The 17,905-nt window shown below is 47.7% G+C and overlaps 1 protein-coding gene and 1 long non-coding RNA gene across 2 annotated transcripts; one reads left to right on the top strand and one right to left on the bottom strand.

Moving 5' to 3' along the window:
* Positions 1–5,662: 5,662 nt before the first annotated feature.
* Positions 5,663–13,120, bottom strand: ALAS1 (5'-aminolevulinate synthase 1). Its single transcript, XM_054837912.1, has 10 exons — positions 12,747–13,120; positions 11,800–12,006; positions 10,653–10,808; positions 10,350–10,572; positions 9,664–9,848; positions 8,897–9,076; positions 8,529–8,693; positions 7,180–7,448; positions 6,541–6,703; positions 5,663–5,951 (listed from the first exon to the last, which is right to left on the bottom strand). The coding sequence occupies exons 1-10, from the start codon at positions 12,946–12,948 to the stop codon at positions 5,791–5,793; spliced, it is 1,911 nt and encodes a 636-aa protein (XP_054693887.1). The 5' UTR covers positions 12,949–13,120; the 3' UTR covers positions 5,663–5,790.
* Positions 13,121–13,444: 324 nt separating this feature from the next.
* LOC129211224 (uncharacterized) lies at positions 13,445–17,905 on the top strand. The gene is made up of 3 exons (XR_008578779.1): positions 13,445–15,887; positions 16,003–16,177; positions 17,432–17,905. It is a non-coding gene; the product is annotated as an uncharacterized LOC129211224 (long non-coding RNA).

Consider the following 17,905-nt stretch of genomic DNA (forward strand, 5'->3'; position numbering starts at 1 on the left):
TCTCATCTCATCCCATCCCATCCCACCCTCCATCCCTTCCCATCTTGTCCCTCCCCATCCCATCCCATCCTGTCCCTCCCGTCCCATCCTGTCCCCCCATCCCATGCCATCCCATTCCACCTCACCTCAACCTGTCCCTCCTGCCCCCCTATCCCACCCCATCCCACCCCATGTCCTCACCTGGCTCAGGTATCACCAGGCTGGGCACAGAGGCAGGCAGCCCTGCTCTGCTCACCCCCCCCACCCCACTCCACCTTTCTTGTCCCAGCCACAGACCCAGAGGGGCCACCAGCCTTCCCAGTCATGGTGGCCAGTGGAGTCTCTAGGGTCTAATACAAGGGTTGAGTGCAGACTGCTGCCTCGCTCACAGCAGGCACACGCCGTCCAGCTCTTTGCTTTTGTGAAGCTTGTCAGGGTTTAAGTCGATTCACAGCTCACCCTCTGTTAATTTTGGTTAAAAATTAGTAGAATAGAATCTATAGAGTGGGACGGGAGGGTGCTGAAGCGGTGCGGGAGAGGAGCCGAATGCCTGGCAGGCAGAGTACCAATGATCACGTGTGCCAATGCCAGCTCAACACCGAGCAACTCCTGGGAGCAATGAAAGCTCTCACAAACCTGGCTGCCGCCCCCCGAGCCGGTGTCCCTACACCCAGCACACGCACGAGGGTTCATGCAAGCATCGGCCCCCTCTCTCTTTTTTAAGATCTGAGCTAAAAGTCTCCCCTGCTGCAAACCAAAAGCTCTGGGGTCTGAGGTGACGCTTGGGAAGCCCAGGTTTGGTCAGCAGCCGCTGGTGCCACCTCGGGGCACGCGTGTCAGGGGACAGGGCCACCCCACCGCGGTGTTGTCCCAGCTGGGCAGGGAGCAGCAGGGCACAGCCAGCTTCAGAAAGAGGAGGCAGCTGCAGGTGGAGGTGGCTGAGCACCCCCACAGCCAGCCCCAGTGCTCAGCTGTTTTAGGACTCACAGACGAGGGTTCGTGGGCTCCGTTGCAAACGAGCTGCAGGGGAAAGGATGGGACCAGGATGCTTTTTGCTATGGGATTTCCAGGTGGAAAAGGGCAAAATCTCAGAGGAGATAACTCCTTTGGCTTCTGCTCCCCTGAGAGCTGAAGTGGAGGAGCTGCAAAGGAGTTACACCTGGTTGTAAGCCAAATGTGTGAATTGAAAGAGCTGCCTGGCATCCCAGCTACAAAACTGCAGGTGCCTGTGGGAAGGGGAGACGAGCCCTCACCCTCTCAAGAGCTCCGTGCGCCCCCCCCCCCCCCATGGCTCTGCTTGGGGGATGGCGGGGCAGTACAGAGTGAAAGGATATTTGGATGTTTACCCAAGGGCGTAAGTACAGGGCTGTGCAAGTCTGGGGGTGTGGGTGGAGAGGAGGGAGCCTGATCCATCCTGGGGATGATGAAGGGTCAGGCTGGAGGTGGTGGCTGGGGCACAGAGCATCCTAAACCATCCAAAGCCTAGTCATGCTGGTGCTGGGCTAGCGGCTTTGGGCCAGGGACTACCGTTGTGTCAGGCTTCGGTGCCTCGTGCCAGCACTAACTGCAGCCTGGTCGGTGTCTCCCAGATCTGTCTCCCTGGATGGGAGTCATTTATATGCCCCAACTACGGCAGTTTGCAGCGAGTCCCCACGCGTGTCCCCTGGCCCAGCCCCTGGCGGCGGGGCTGAGGGCCTCTCTGCAATCCCCTTTGCAAGGAGCTCCCTGCTGCTCTTCCCTGGGGTGCAGCAACCGTGGGTACGGTCCCCTCTGTCCTCTCTGCGCACCCCACCCCGAGTCTGCCAAGAAGTGGAGTTTTCTGTGCGCAGAGCCTGCCCAGCCAGCCAAGGGAGGGCTCCTGCGCTGGGGCTGGTGTTACAAATATTATCTAAGAGCAGGTGCCAGTTCACGGCATAGTCCCAGACTGGTGTGTAGCTGGGTGGCTCGTCTGAACACAAGAAAAGCAGGAGATTCGGACCTGTGATGTGGCTATTTGGTCATGCTGCTGGTGTTTAGAGTAAGACCTGCTGCGTGCATCCATCCGGAGCCTGTGAGAGGTGGTGTGTCCTGCAGGCAGCAAACGTTCAGCCTGGATTTTTAAGGGGAGTAAAGCATGGATTTGCTTTTTCAGGAAGAGACAACAGGTCTTTTGGGGGCTGAACACACCCAGAGGGAAATGCACGTGGTGAGGCACTGGTGTGGGCTCTAAAATACCCATTACCAGGCAGGAGCCCCTTCCTTGAGCTGCAAATATTGGGAAGCTCATGGGGCTTTTAAAGCCCTGGCATGGAGAACAGCAACGGGCTGTGTGGTCCTCCCCGTGCTGGGAGAGAAACCCTGGTGAACATGAGTGCTGGGAGACCGAGCATGGGCTGAGGGGCTGTGGTGTGAGATGTGCCCCAAAATAAATGGGCGCAAGGCACCAGAGATACAAGAGCCGTGAATCTGGTGGTGTTAACAATGCTCCAATTACTGCTGTTATTATTGCTGGCTAGGAAACAGCATGGACTTAATAGCTGAAAGCTGCAGCAGCAAGTGCAGGTGCTAGGAATGGTTTTCAGGGCATTGATTTCCCCGCAGGAGCGTGTTTCAGCCGGGGCTGGATAAGGCCAATGAAGACCTCACGCAGCACAGGGCAGAGGGAGCGCGCAGCCCGGCGGCCGTGACAGCATCCTCCCTCTCCTGCGGCAAAGTCCTGCTGGCCGGGGAGGCTGACCCCAGCCCGACAGGCTATTTTTAGTCCAGTTCCCTAAAGAAACAAAGGTCATGAGCTCATGATGCTGGTTTCCTCCTTCTGGGCTGAACTCATGGGTTATATCCAACCACCCACGTGTTACATCCTTCTCTGGGGATATTTGCAACCCACCTGGATGCGATCCCGTGCACCCTGCTCTAGGTGATCCTGCTCTAGCAGGGGGGTTGGACTAGATGGTCTCTAGAGGTCCCTTCCAACCCCTACCGTTCTGTGATATCCAACCACGCTGAGGGGCTTGGCAGAAAACCAACGCCCCCAAAAGCTTCATGAACGTTAGCAGCTCTGCGAATTAGCAGTCTCTGCCCTGTGGGGCTGAGCCACAGACAGTGGTGGAGGAGGGAGCATGGGGGGGAAGACACCACAGCCTGCCTGGCCTGGCACCTGGTCCTGGCCATGGTAGTAAGAGCAACCTCCTGATGCCTCCTCCCAGCGACGGGGAACATGTGCTTCTGTTTGCACTTGGGATGTTTTCACTTCTCTGTTGTGTAAATTGGTTGAGAAATGGCGGAGGGTATGAGTTTAGGGCTGTGCAACATCGAACTAGATGAATTATTCTTGCCCCAGACAAATGTCAGCAGTGACTTTACAGATGCGTTCTTGCTTGCTTACTCTGTCACAGCCATGGACCATTTGTCTCAGGCTTTAAACATCTTTTACCGATTACTTCCTCTATTATTTTTCCAGAAACCAAACTAAAGCTGACATAACCATCCCTAGTTATGCAACTCGCCATTCAAGTTTTGTTTGCTAGGAAACAATATGTGTTTGCTTTTTCATTCTTTGTCCTTTTCATTGGGGAAAATTTATCCTTTCTATGTGCCATTGGATTTGTCTTTCTTTTGCAGTTCAGTGATGGACTTCTGCTGGCCTCTTACTGCGCACGGGTTCTGCTTTCACGCACCCCCTTGCCAGCACCAGAACTTAAGGTACCATGTCACGTTTGATGTTAATCTGATTGTCACGTGCCGGAGGTTAGTTGTGCTCCTGTCATTTCAAAGGTTGCTACCTTTGAATCTTAGGACTTGGTTCTCTCCTGTGACTCACTGGAATAACATTTTGAGATTTCTGATAGCTGGTACCCTTTCTGTGTCTTATTTCTTCTCCTCTGCAGTACAGAGTGTAGGGTAGCTGCTATAAAAAAACCTAGAAAGAGAAATTTGGCTTATTAACTGGTATGTAAAATGCACTGGGCAGAACAGCACTGAAGTCACTCCACGGTGTTAGGGACACTGTTCTAGGAGGGGCTGATGTAGGATCTGTGGCTTTTTACTTGATGTCTCAGGTTAATGTAGTAATATAACCTAATATGTAATGATAAAAGCTCCGTAATGGTGACGCATATTCAGTCTTAGGCCACAAACTGCTCATAGCAAGACAAGGCGGTCAGGGTGTGGCATCGTATTTATTTCTTGAGTAGCCCCGGCACTTCGCTCAGTAAGATCGGGATAAAGTCACAGAAGTGAAAGCCGATCTATTTGAACGGCAAAGCAACTCCTTGCGTATATGATAATCCGGTGGTGAGTTTGAGCACGTCAGTTCATAAACTGCCTTGTTTGGCAAGAGAGCTAAGTTACCCCGTTAATCCTACAGCCGGATGGTGGGTAGCTTCCTTCTTCCTGCAGAACACCTGCATGTGGCAGAGGCAGGAACTGCCTGGCTGGCTGGTACAGGGCTTTTAAAAGGTAGCTTGACTGGTTGGGAAGTCAAATATTTTACTAGGAATTCTTCTGAGAATAGCAGTGTGCTTCAGTATGTGCTTAAATGACTGGCAACTTCCAGCTAATGATTTTGCTCTAACTTGGGCTCCTATCTCCCCAACACATGGCTACTTGTGATGTTATCATGGATCCCTAACAGGTGCTTCACAGCATGTCTGTGGGCAGAACAGACAGGCAGTGCCAGGAGGGTGGCTTCTTACATCTGGAAAACAAGAGTACCTGGCCAGAGTAGCTGTTCAATGACTTGTGAAAGCTAGACCATAGCAGTTATGGGACATGCCTGTGCACGAAGGAAGCACTTTGGTGCTTTGCTCTAGACTTCATGCCAATATTGACCTCTGTGTACATGTATACAGCCACAAAATTACTTCTCCCTCTTCAAAGCATGCCCTTGCTATTCATGAAAGCATTAAATAGCATGGCAATTAGGCAACAGGCCTAAATTTTCAGAGGGTTGCAAAAGCAGTGCTGATATTCTCTTACAATGACTTCTGTCAGAGACCTGAATTATTAGCTTGCTTACTGATAAATCAGTTTTCACACTGAAGTTTAGCTCTGAGGATGCTGGAGAGCAGACCATGCAGACTTGAGGAGACACAAGCAGCCAGAGGCAACCTGCACCTACCACCTGTGGAGTGGTAAATGTGCCCTCCTGTCCCTACTACACCACCCTGCCACCTTGGTTTTCCAACTTTCGAGCAGTCACAAAATACCCCACTTAAATCCCATTAGCACTTTCTTTCCTCTTAATAGCAAGCACCATGCTGAACACCAAAGGAGGAATGCTGGTGCATGAAACTACAAAGGAAGAGTATGGCAGTAGAAAGAGACAGCAGCTAGCAGAACCCCTTCTAAATGCCTGCCTCAAATAAATGGGTGCAAGCTTGTCGTGCAGCATTTCTTCCGTATACTCTAGCTGAAGTCTTAGCGTGCATTTAGTACCATACCTGCATGTTTTCAAAAGATACCATGAGGAGCTAAAATACCAGTTTTGTTTTTTCATAAGAAAAAAATCCATCCCTTGTAGCACACCAGGAAACGCTACTGAAGTTCTTTTGGTGCTTGCTCATTAAAAAGGCAGTATGTCAACTGAAGGGCATTAAGCTGTAGACCACTGTTTTTATTCCATCAGCTGCCCTTCCAGCCCCTGACAGTGCAGTTCCAGTTATGGAAGGTAAGTGGAAAAGCAAAACAAGAACACAACTGGGCATAGTGGCTCTAGAAATTTATTTTCAGAGCTTAGTGCTTCAACTATGATTAAAATACTTATTAAGCAATTTAAAAATGCTACTGCCTGGGTACTAGAACTAGACAAGAATACAACTAACACCATTACTTTCATGCACGGACAGATAATAGTTTGCTCATGCCACTGAAGTAGGATCTTTCCCGTTCACTCATCAATTCAAAATGCAGGGGTCTTCTACAGAAGTTACATTCAGCTGACGAATGTGGCTTCAGCTCCAGACCAACATCCTTCCATGTAGCCAGCAGTTTTTCTGTTAGGAACAGAAAAGTTAATCAAGATCAAGGCTTAAGACAGTGGATTGCTTTAGAGAAGCAGCAGAAGAGAAGCATCAGCATACTTACTCTCCTAGCAAATGAGAAAGGATAACAGGAATTCACTGTGACATAGTTTACCTCTTGAGTGAGGTGACTGGGCTGCAATTAAGTCTCAGCTATCCTCATATCATACCACCTCTTCTGACAGGATCAAGCAGTAGCTACTTCTCCTGGACAGATCCATGTTTAAGACTGGTTAACAGCTCAGAGGAAAGCAGATTTCTCTGGACCCCACATAAAAATTTTGTTTGGACATTGCATGAGCAGAGCACAGCAGAGGTGGCTGTGACAGAAGGGGCTGGGTGTAAGACTGCACTGGCCTTGCACGCTCCGTTTGAGGTTGCGGTGCAGTGGCTGTCACATCATGCTCAAAGCAGGTTAAGTGCAGAAGTACGTGCTACGTATGCTGTGGCAGTGGAAAGACTGTCCAGCTAGTGACATCTAAGACTTAACTATTTCCTAGTCTCATCTTTAGTATAAAGACTGCACAGACAGCCCAGTATTTTCATGCAAGGATCCACTCACCGAGAAAATAACTCATCATCTGAGGGGTGTGGTGAGGCGTAGGGGCAATACGTAGCAGCTCTTCTCCACGAGGAACCGTGGGGTAGTTGATTGCTTGGACATAGATGCTGTGCTGGCTCATCAGCTTGTCACAGATCTCTGTATTTTTAGCAGCATCTGCAACCTGGAGTTCAAAATTGTAAGTTATGAGATCAGCCAAAAAAGCAAGGTGGCAGAACTGTCAGCCCAGCTTAGCTAGTCACAAGAATCAAATCAGTCTAGTCTTCCTTAGTGGCACTATAAATAGCATATACATCAGAAAGAAGGGTTAAAAGCTTGTGCTGTAGAGCCCTCTGGGTATAAGTACAGCATTGCAGCCTAGGCAGGTAGCTGTTTATACCCCAAATCATCTTTTTACTAGCTTGTTACAGTATACAGAAGGCAAGGAAACTGGTAAGATTGTGGTTTCACACACTTATTTTGCTTTACAACACCTATAGCAGGCTGAAGTCAGCTTAAGCCAGACTTCTGGCACATCACTGCTGAACGCTAGGACAGGTTTAAACTTGTGACTGTTAACTAAAACCTCAAAGTCTCATGTGATCATGGACAGGAAAACAGGCACCACAGCCCTGTGTCAACAGTAACCCAAGTACTCACTCTTATTGGAATGATGTGACTGGGGCAGTGCACCACAGGAAGCCCTGCATCCATCAGCATCTGTCTCATAAGCTTCACATTGCGTTGGTGCTGGCGCCTCAGAACTTGCCCCTCTGCGCTCTTTAGAGTTCGGACGGATTCTAGTGCACCAGCAAGGAGCATGGGTGGCAGGGATGTTGTGAAAATAAAGCCAGCAGCATAGGAACGCACAGTGTCTATCAGAGAACTTGTGCTGGAGATATATCCGCCTACACAACCAAATGCTTTGCCTGAGAAGGAAAAAAAAAAGGCAATCAAGCTTATTCCTTCCACCCATTAGAATCGCCTTTCACTTGAAGGAATGAATTATTTTGACTACATACTTAACATAATTGTGGCAGGCAATAATTCTAGCCCCCTCCCTTGCTAATCTCGCATTTACTCAGCACATGTTACAGCTTTGTTTTTAAGCCAATCCTAATAACACAGATCTAGTTATTATATAGCAAGGACAGTTCAAGACTATCAAATACTCAAGTTTTGATTTTAGGGAAGACCTTAAGCCCATCATAAGCATAGACTTCAGTAGTGATCCCAAGAGATCAACACTAAGTCTCTCAGCAGATTTAAATTAATCTGTTCCAGACATGCTAGAAATAGCCTAGTAGATCCTTAGAAATCTCCTAAGGAGCACATACAGTTGTTACTGTGATTGTTCTGGTACCCAAACATTTGGAAAGGGGGTCTGGTATTGACCGCACAGAGTCAGAACTAGGGTGTCAGTGAATGCTTCTGTTTCTATTAGGCTGTAACACAAGATTATAAGTTTCAAAGCCATGAACTTTCCTAGTAAGTTTTATTTATGTTTTGAAAGCTGTTTAAACAACTTTCCAATTTGCAGCAGTGGACTTACTTCTAAGCCTGCATTCTACTCTAGATAATAGCAGTTGCTTCAGTTCTTGCCAAATCTCTTTACATAACTCCCCATCTCAGGTTTCGGCATTAGGAACGCTCCATTTCACATAAAAGAATTAAGTACTACTAAATATAGAGTACTACCCTACTAGCATTCTCACCTGAATTTATTCTTGAGTTGTATAATATGCCACTGAAGGACTTTTTGCTAGCTTGTTTAAAGAAAAACCCACAATGCTACCCTAACTGATTTGTAAGGCAGTGTAAGTAGCTTAACACAAGCTTTACAAATGGTTGGGCATACTTAAATCCTTTGGGCTTTTTGAAAAATCCTAGCCCCCAACAGCCCTTAGCGAGTTCACTTGAACAGACTGGTTTTTGAGTTAACCCACTTAATTTGGTTGCTCAGAAGCTTTGCTGCCTTAGCTTCTGTAAAAGTGCCAGGCTGTGCATACCAAGCGTTCCAGAGATGATGTCCATCTTGTGCATGATTCCATCCCGGTCTCCTATACCACCACCTCGAGCTCCATACAGCCCCACAGCATGCACTTCATCCACAAAAGTGATTGCCCCATGCTCGTGGGCCACATCACACAGCTCTTCCAGAGGACAGACTGCACCTAAGAACCAAAGCAGTGACTGACAGTTTAGGATTCCCTGTACTCAGCTTGGATAAATATTAGAAGTACCTCCAAACACTAGGCATTTCATGTAATTTACATTTACGTAAATTCTTATAGCACTGTATGCTTTTTGACCTAAAATACAGATGATTTGAGCACTAACCGCACTGGAAAGAGAGGAGGGTTTGATGTCAACTTACCATCCATTGAGTGAACAGTTTCAAATGCAACAATTTTAGGGGTAGATGGATCGGACTTCTTCAATAGTTCTCGAAGATGGTTGACGTCATTATGGCGAAATATGTGTTTTGGCACCCTGCTGTTTCGGATCCCCTGGATCATGGAGGCGTGGTTTCCAGAATCAGAGTAGATCTCGCAGCCTGAGGGAACAGCCCAGTTACACTTCAAGTAAAGAAAGCGTTAGCTGATTCCCAGTGTTGCTTTATGTATGGGAAGCATTCAGGCAGCAAGGGTAGCATGTTCTAGAAAGTAATGCTCTTGATCAAAAGAGCAAGTTACAGATCATGAAGCAAGAATAGTATTTTAAGGCTTATTTTAGGTGTTAAACTAACACAAACTTGAGCTTAAAGAAATACAGAAGGGTTTTTCCAAGTCCTTAATATTTTTATCTAACTCACCTAACTTCTGGAGTTAGAGAGTTCACATCCACAGGTGGGAGGACACTAAATTCCTGCTGCCTCATTTTTCAGGTAAAATTTAAATGCAAGAGCAGAGGACTCTGTGCTTTGTCTAATTCCTTCTGCAGTTCCTAGCTCTCAATCTCAGTAGGCTGCTACTGTGATTTCCATGAGTTGAACACGGCGTTAAAAAAACCCAAACAACCATACTTTGCTGTTTGAGTAGGATGAATCCTCGCTTTGGGTAGCCATTTGTAAGATGTACTCCCAACTGCTTAGGGCAGGGTTGTGTTTTTGTGGTAAATAGGGGGTGCAATTTGAGATCTCACCTGGCAGCATTTTAGCTAGAGTGAAGAGAGTAGAGTCATTGGCTACAAAGCAAGATGAGAACAGTAGTGCTGCATCTTTTCCATGAAGATCAGCTAGTTCTTTTTCCAAATCAACATGAAATTTACTTGTTCCTGAAATATTTCTTGTGCCTCCTGCTCCAGCACCATGTTGTTTCAGTGTATCCCTACAGAGAACCCAAAGAGAGGCATTAGCGTTACTGTGTGACACACAGATGAATAAAAGGATCATTGCCAAAAAACATTCTAGTATATAATAGGTATTGCTCTAAAAAGGAACCAGACACAAAAAGCAGCTGTTAAAGTTAGGGTCTCTGAGCAACTTGTACAACTCAGGGATCCAAGAAGCTAAGAAATCAGTTACTGAGTACAGCTGCAATATACCATCCAGTTTATCTGGTAAGATTTGGGGGCTTCTAAGGAAAATCCAAGGAGCAGGGTCAGTGACTGACACGTAGACTGCAGCCCTGGAGTTAAGTACTAAGTTACCTACCACAGCTCAAGAGAAGAGCATAAGCTTAATTATATACTAAGAATAATATCAGAAACAGCTTATAAGCAGCTTATGTAGCAGAGTACACAAATCAATTCTTCAGAAGCTTTCCCACAAAAGCTTCTGCAGGGCACTATAGCTTGAAACTGCCCCATAAGAATATGGCACTACTCACATAACCGCTCCACACACACGAGGGTGGCGACTCATCCCCAGGTAATCATTGCTGCACCAGACAGACACCTCTCTCTTGGTGATCAGAGAATCAGTGTAGTCATCTGCCATGGGAAAGATTTGTGCCTTTCGGTTCACTGTTTTGAATACTCGGTAGGTGTGATCCTTCTTCTTTTCATCTATCTTTTTCTCAAAGAACTGATCATACTGGAAGGTGGATACAGCTGAAATAAGACAGAAACTTAGGCACACAGGAAATAATCACGAGAGATCAGGCTGTGGGGGTTTTGCCAGACAATCTTACATTTTGGCAAGTTATCCTGAAGCAGATGAGAGACACTTTCTGGTCTTTGCTTCAGCACAATATCCTTAAACCTCTTGAGCAAGCCATCCTGCTCTTCTCCCTCAGTCTCGATGTTCCTCACTGTGGAAGTAGTTGCTTTTTTGGCAAAATCTGCACCTACAGACATTGTAATAAATTCGAGTGAGCTTAATCAGTTTGAAACAAAATGAAGTTAGTTGAGTTCAGCAAAGCAAACATTTTAAGTAACTCTAACTCTTCATTTTTCAGGAAGCGCATGCCTGAATCCACACGTCCCTGTTAGGATCAACTATTTTATGTGCTTACAGTTTTGCATTGTATGAGACAAAAGGAAAGCCTTGCTTATCAATGACAATACAACATCTAATTTCCTTACAACACATTTGGTTCATCATGACTCAGAAAACCACTCTATACAGCTACAGCATTTACCTGAAAGAGCTGGTACACACCTAATTGAAGGCAGAGTTCTAGTTAGCCTCTTCCTTTTTGCTCCTAGTATTTTGTTCAGTTAGCACAGATTTATTTTTTTAAACTATGCCACAGAAAACACACAGAAAAGTAAAATAAGCTTCCTGAGATGGACAGCAAGGCTTTACTGATAACGGTGAAAAATTCCTTCCTTTGAAGGAACAGCCCTTCCGCATCAGGATTGCAAACCAGCCAACACCCTTTAGTTCCATAAAGAAACAATCAAAAAAACCCCCCAACACCACTTTTGCTTGCTGTCCAGCTTGGATTTGTGCTGGTACTTGCCTAGTACCTCAACAGAGTTTCTTCCATCTCTGGATATACCACTTTTGTCTATACCAGCACCCTATTAAAGCTCTCTTCAGTTCTAAGCATTCACTTTGGGTGTGAGCATAACAACTCGATTCACATATTTAGAGCCAGTGTATCAAAATAGAGCATATGGTATTCCCGCACCACAATCACCCAGGGGAAACACTGCACAATTTTGCAGGTATGCCATTAACACCTACATTCTCCAACAGCTTTTTATTGCAGTCTCCTATAATCTTACCCACACAATTTAAGTGGCGACTGTTAGACTTGGCACACTCTACAGTCAAGTCAGGCATCAGAAGCTCTCAGAAGGAACCAACGCTTCAGCACACAGAATACATACCTTTCCTGTCCGCCTGCATTTCCTGCACATCCTCTTGGAGTTCTAGGCTGGCTTTGCAGAAAACATTACTGTTCTTGTGATTCATCTGAGCTGCCAGGAATGGGCATTTGGTAGCAGAGCTCTGGCTAGCACCAGCAGGTGGGTGACCAGCAGGTGGCTGGGTTCCATCTGTATTCTGTTGGGCCACCTCTTCGGCATTTTTGGCCTCTGAGGTAGGGGTGGAGAAAGGAAAGCATTTCAGCATTTTAATACAGTGACTTAAGCTTTTCTATCCATTACCTTTGCAATTAATTTGGCACAAGCCATTCACAACTATTTAACTGAGCAGTCACATTTTATTTATACAAGCACCAAATCCCAGTAACACCCAGGGGACATCTGATTTAAGATACTAGATGTAGCACTGTACCCTGTGAGGGGGAAAAAAAAAAATCTGTTGCTCCCAAAAGGGAGATTTTCTTTTGAGGAGTTCAGCTATTTTCAGCCACTGGTCCTTCCTTTGCTGCAAGCCTCAACTCTTTCCTCGAGTGCCAGAGTAAGAATCCCCCAAGGAATGTTACCAGGTGGGGTGAAGAGCCTCTCACGCGTGAGAAATCCCAGCTCCCCGGTCCAGGATCATGGATCCCCAACCAGAGCTCACTGCAGGGTGTCCTTACAGGCTGTCTCTGATTTGTGCCCATGCTTAATTACCACAGACATTTAAAGAATGAAGTAACCCTTATCTCAAAGCTGCCCATTCCAGAAGTTTCCTTCTATGACATACAATATCTGTGTGTATGTATATATTTTTTTTCCTCCCTTAAGGGCGACTAGGTCTGTGCCTAGGAAAGCTGCCCGCTGCGGCTCCCGGCCCCCGGCCCGGTGACCCGCCGCCCACCCTCAGGAGAGGCCTGGCTCCTCAGGCGCAGCCCGGGGCCGCCGCTCCGCCAGCCCCGGCCGTAACTCACCCCTGCGGGCCGCGGGGGTCTCCTCCTCCGCCTGCTGCCCGCGGGCGGCAGATGTGGCCAGGGCGCGGGCTGCGGCCGGGGGGGCCGCCTCCATCATCCGGGGGCAGTGCTGGGCGTAGAGGAGCAGGGAGGGCCCGGCCTTCTGCAGGAAGGCCTGCGAGACGCGGGCCAGGAACGGGCAGCGCCGAACCACCGCCTCCATTCTCGCTGCCTGACGGAAGACCGGACGTGACGTCAGCGCCCGCTGTTGACGACCACCACCTGTGAGGGTGACGCGAGCGTCAGGCAGCACTCACCTACCCCGCACCGGGTGCTCCGCTGCTGCCTATATAGCCCTGCCGGGCACGGCGCAGGCGCGCTGCGGCTGTCCTGTTGCCACACTGCGCAGGCGTGGGCCGGACCGTCGGGGCAGGCTCCGGGGGGGGGGGGGGGGGGGTCGGGCCGTGAGGGGCCGGTGGTGGCTCCGGGCGGGGAGCGGGGCGATCTCGCATGGCTCCTGGGGCCCCGTGAGGGGATGGAGGGGCTAGAGGGGCCAGAGGGGCCCCAGGCAGCTCCCTGGGCGTTACGAGGGGATGGAGGCACTGAGAGGGCACGGAGGGGGCCCGAGGAGCTGCCGGGGGTGTGTGCGAGGGGGCAGAGGGGGGCAGCCGGCCCCGGGGGGCTGTGAGGGGATGGCCAGCGAGGGGGGCATGGCCAGCGAGGGGGGGATGGCCCGCACGGTAAGACGAGGCGGCAGTTGCCCTGCTCTGGGTTTCCCCTCAGCCCCAGGCAACGCAAAGCTCGTTTCCCAGAAGCGCTGGAGTCCCTCAGCCCTAGCGCTGCAGATTTGGGGGCCCTGGTGCGCTTGTTCGTTGGAAAGCACGAGGTCTGGGTCAGCTGAGCGGGGAAACCCAGCGCTGCTCAGACACAGCTCCTGGATGTTCTTCCTAAATGCGCATCCCTGCCTCCTGCGGAGCCCTGGCACGGGGGCTCCGAAAGCAGCAGGTAGTCTCACTGGTGGTGGTGGGGGGATCCCGAACCCCTCTCGCTTTGCCTACGGCCATTATGAATCTCCCTGTTTCCCTGGGATGCTCAGACTTCCACCACGTTTTTGAAGCATGATGCCATTGCCTGGGTTTTGAAGATAAGACTCTTGTGAGAATGATAGCAGCAAGTAAAATTGAATCCTGCATCCTCTGGTTTGCCATGGACATTAAAGTTTATTTGTTTAAAAGAATATTTACAGGTGGGTAATGATAAAAGGAGCTTTTCTTATATATCTGGCCATCTGAGTTGCAGTAGTACTAATTCCCGTAAGCGTATGCTCACTGCTGAAGCGTGGAAAAATGGAGAAGAAAGATGATGATGCATTTTTTCCTCATCTTGCGAAACAATGATTTCACGGAAGACAGGATTCGGGCAGAGTACTGCGTCTTTTGGCCTCGCATCCCTCAGCTCACCGAGTGCTGGCTCAGGCACTTTGAGGCAAGAGTGGTTTTTGTAACAAGTATGGAGTTTTGAGGAGAGCTCTTTTGAAGCTCACTCTTACTTGCCTCGTGTCTTGCGTGTAGTCATGTTGTGTGGTTACTAGAAGGTGGTCATGGTGGAGTGATTAGTGCCCTCACGTACTCCTTGAGGGGCCCTGAAAAAAATACATAGAGCTTTACAAGGCGGAGGCATGGGGCTGGGGTTTTAGTAGGGCTAAATGTTTTTTTTAAACACAGTTCACTTCTTGCTTACTAGGAATTTAAGACAACATTGTTTAATAAGTCTTGATGCTTAGATCTTAAACAATTCAATTAATTATTCCAGCAATGTAATGCAGAAGTTACCATTAAGAAACAGCCTTTCATCAGTGGGCATAGTTAAACTAGATATATGCTAGTTTTAATTAGTTCTGTAAATAAATGGTTAAACTAAGGCTATAGTATTTGACCCAAGTCTGTATAGTAGTTACAATAGCAACAGTCTTGGTCATTTGGTAATACCAGGACAGTGCTTCAAATTATTAGTTCAGTTGGCTCATGAAAAGTGCTCTTTTTTCACAACTGGCTTTCAGTTAGTGTTACACACCTCAAATATTTACATTTTGTAAAATGTAAGAGTTAATTAGCACTTGAAGTTTAAAGATACCTGATCTGGGTTTCAGACTACTGCTATCTCTGTTCCCCTGACCATCAACACTTGACTCCCTACCCTGAAGCTTTGTATCACATCAGTTACTTTAAAAAATGAGGAAACATCGCGACATTCTACTATGCAGATAGCTGTCGAGTGTCCCTAGAGCACAGAGTTAACGTGTCTGAACCTAAGGGATCACGCCAGTGCTCCTTGGATTAATTTCAGTTTAAACAACAGAAATCAAGTCCCATATGCTTGATTTATAGTATGTTGATAGTATTTTTCTTTGTCCTCCTAGTCTTCCCTAATTAATTGACCATAGTACTTAACTAAGAGGGACAGAGGGAATACACGTTTTGTTGTAAGAGGCACCAGAGAAAGGTGGTGTGCAAATATGCTGGCAGAGTACGGCAAGAGGCTGCAGAGCTCTTCTGTGTGGACACCTGCCACAGTGGGTTCAAGCCCACAAAAATCTGGTAATCCTTCTTTATCCTGATAATCTTAACAGCAGCATTTTACCATGTTGCAAGGTTGAGGGATGAAATACATCAGCCTGCTCTGTTGCTGGAATTCAGAAACTCGTGGTTCTGTATTCAAAAGCGCTTGTGAATTCTGAAGCCTGAAGAGCATCTGGTTTTTACACAAACATCATTCAAGGTTGGCAGCTGAGACACAGCGACCTTGGCTATGATATGGAGATCTCCAAGTGGAGCAGAACTCTCAGCTTCCCTGTCAGACTTCCCTACAATCTGTGCTATTAATCAGATCCTGCAATAACACTTCTTTTAGAGCTTGATTTCAGTGAATTTATTTAACCTTGTACATGACAGGAGTTGCGCAGAGCTAAATAGCAATGGAAAGACATTAACTTGACCCTCACCTTGAAGAGCTGCTGAAGGAACCTGTCCTTGGCAGCACTCAGAAATGGCGGTGAGCTCTGGGACCAACAGAGTGGGGAAAAGTCGGAGGAAAAGGGTGTCTTGTCAACTGCTCTGCCAGTTTGCTCCCTTTGGAAATATTGCCAGAGCTTACATGTTGAAGGTGAAGTAAATATTAATAAAGCTGCCATTAATTAAAATTTCTTACGGTTTCACTGGATTAATTAAATGGTATTTAAAGATGTTAATTGTGGCAATGTATTACCGTCATCCTACAGGGCTCAGGAGAAACTAGCATGAAGTGCCGTGCAAATGCTGTTTGCCACGCTCCAGGAGGAGGAGGAGGACTTCAGCCTGTGACAAGGGGCAGTACCTCAGCAGCCCAAGGGGAAACAGGGAGCCCGTCCTGAGAGAGAAAGCAGGCTTATGCACCCGTCTGGGGAGAGACAGCAGGTACGGCGGGCTGGGGAGAAGCAATGACTGCCTGTGAATATGTAAAGGGCAGAGTAGCATGTAATAAAGAAGTAAAATGGTTTAAGATGGGGGGATAGGATTGGTGTGAGAACAAATTTATTCAGCTGACCGTGACAAAGTTTAGGTTGGAAGGTGGGTAGTTTCTAGCTGTAACTGTGTTTTGGAGCAGTTTTGGGAGCTGGTACCTGAGATGCTGGGTACCAGATGGATTCAGCAGAGGAAGCTCGATCTCCCTGAGAGGCTCATCCAATGCAGCAGCAGGGGAAGGGAAGACTCTCATCTACCCTGAGATCCTCTGCTGATTTTAGTTTTCTAAAGCCCATTCCATTTGATAATTTGTCCATTTCTTTGCTAAATAAGTTGCAAGGGGGGGGAAGGTTAAATTCCAGCAGTTTGGGAGATGGGTGATAAGGCATAGAAAGTGCTTCCCATATAGAAATTGAAATGGGGGAAAAAAAAAATCCCCTCCCACAGGGTCAAGTTGATTTCTGCAGATGTGTGTGAAGGGTTGCTGCTGGAGATGGTCTCTTTCCATGTTCCTGGTTTACCATATAGGCTCAGGTGTAAGTTATCTTCAATAATTCCCTCCCATCCCTCTTCACTTAAGCACATTTTGCCCAACATTCCTGGAAACAGACCTTAATTCACAGGTTTGTAGCCTTCATGTGGCCTCACATCTGTCAATAGTTACCTCCTTTCATGGAATTTTATTGAATTTTATGCTTTTAAGAGAGCATTTAGATACTTCAGCAGAATAGGAAGAGTCAAAGCCCCTCTGTGCTTAGCCTGTCCAAATGAAAGCATATAACTGTACCATTAGCAGCATTTAATCCCTTTTGCCCACTTCTGAAGTCAGAGCTGTGCATATTCCTAATTTTTTCCCACCCAGTCAGTGTCATGAGGGGGCGAGCCAGAAAAACAATTCCCCCTCCCCATGCACAAGCCACTGTCTATATCGAGATCTGAATTTTCCAAGGGAGTGGATGTGATCCTGACATCTGGATTTAATCCAGACTCAAATTCCAGGCTTAGATCTGAGAACTTCCACCTCCGGTCCTGAGGTCAGCAGTTCTTAGAGAGAACTTAGTTTACCTTTTAAGGCAAAATTGGAGGGTTGCAATGACAGCTGCATAGTGAAAATTCTTCCCATGCTCAATTTTTTTAGCAGATTTTCCCCATCTGGATCTAGTCTCTTCTTTACATGACAGAACAGGAAATCTCATTTCTCTCTAGGACCCTCTAATGGACAGAGAATTCAACCAAGCTGGAAGAACTGCTGAACACTGAGGCACGTGCGACCTCTTGCAGAGCGACTGAGCGGCACCCCTGTTTCACAGACGCAGGCCAGGCAAGCTTCTTACCCCATCTCATACAAACAAGCGCCAAGGTGGTTTTCTCCCCAGTGTAATGGATATCTTCTAAAGTTCCTGAACTGCCAGTGGGCCCTCACAAGGGTGTTGGGTTAGGACACTTTTGCCCATCTGCTGGGCCCCAGGTGCTGCCCATTGATGCAGAATTTGTTCTCAGCAAAGTCCCATTACAGGGGCATGTCTCATGCTCAGTCGGGACAGCAGAAGCTGTTGCCGCCCTCCTACAAGGTACCCTGCCCTTCTGCTGAAGGGCACCACTCGCCCACTGGGGCTGCTGTGGTCTACAGCCCATCTGATGAACACATCCAGCAGCGGTTTATCTTAATTCCAGAATATG

The sequence above is a fragment of the Grus americana genome, chromosome 11, assembly GCF_028858705.1.
Source record: "Grus americana isolate bGruAme1 chromosome 11, bGruAme1.mat, whole genome shotgun sequence".
Classification (NCBI taxonomy): domain Eukaryota; kingdom Metazoa; phylum Chordata; class Aves; order Gruiformes; family Gruidae; genus Grus; species Grus americana.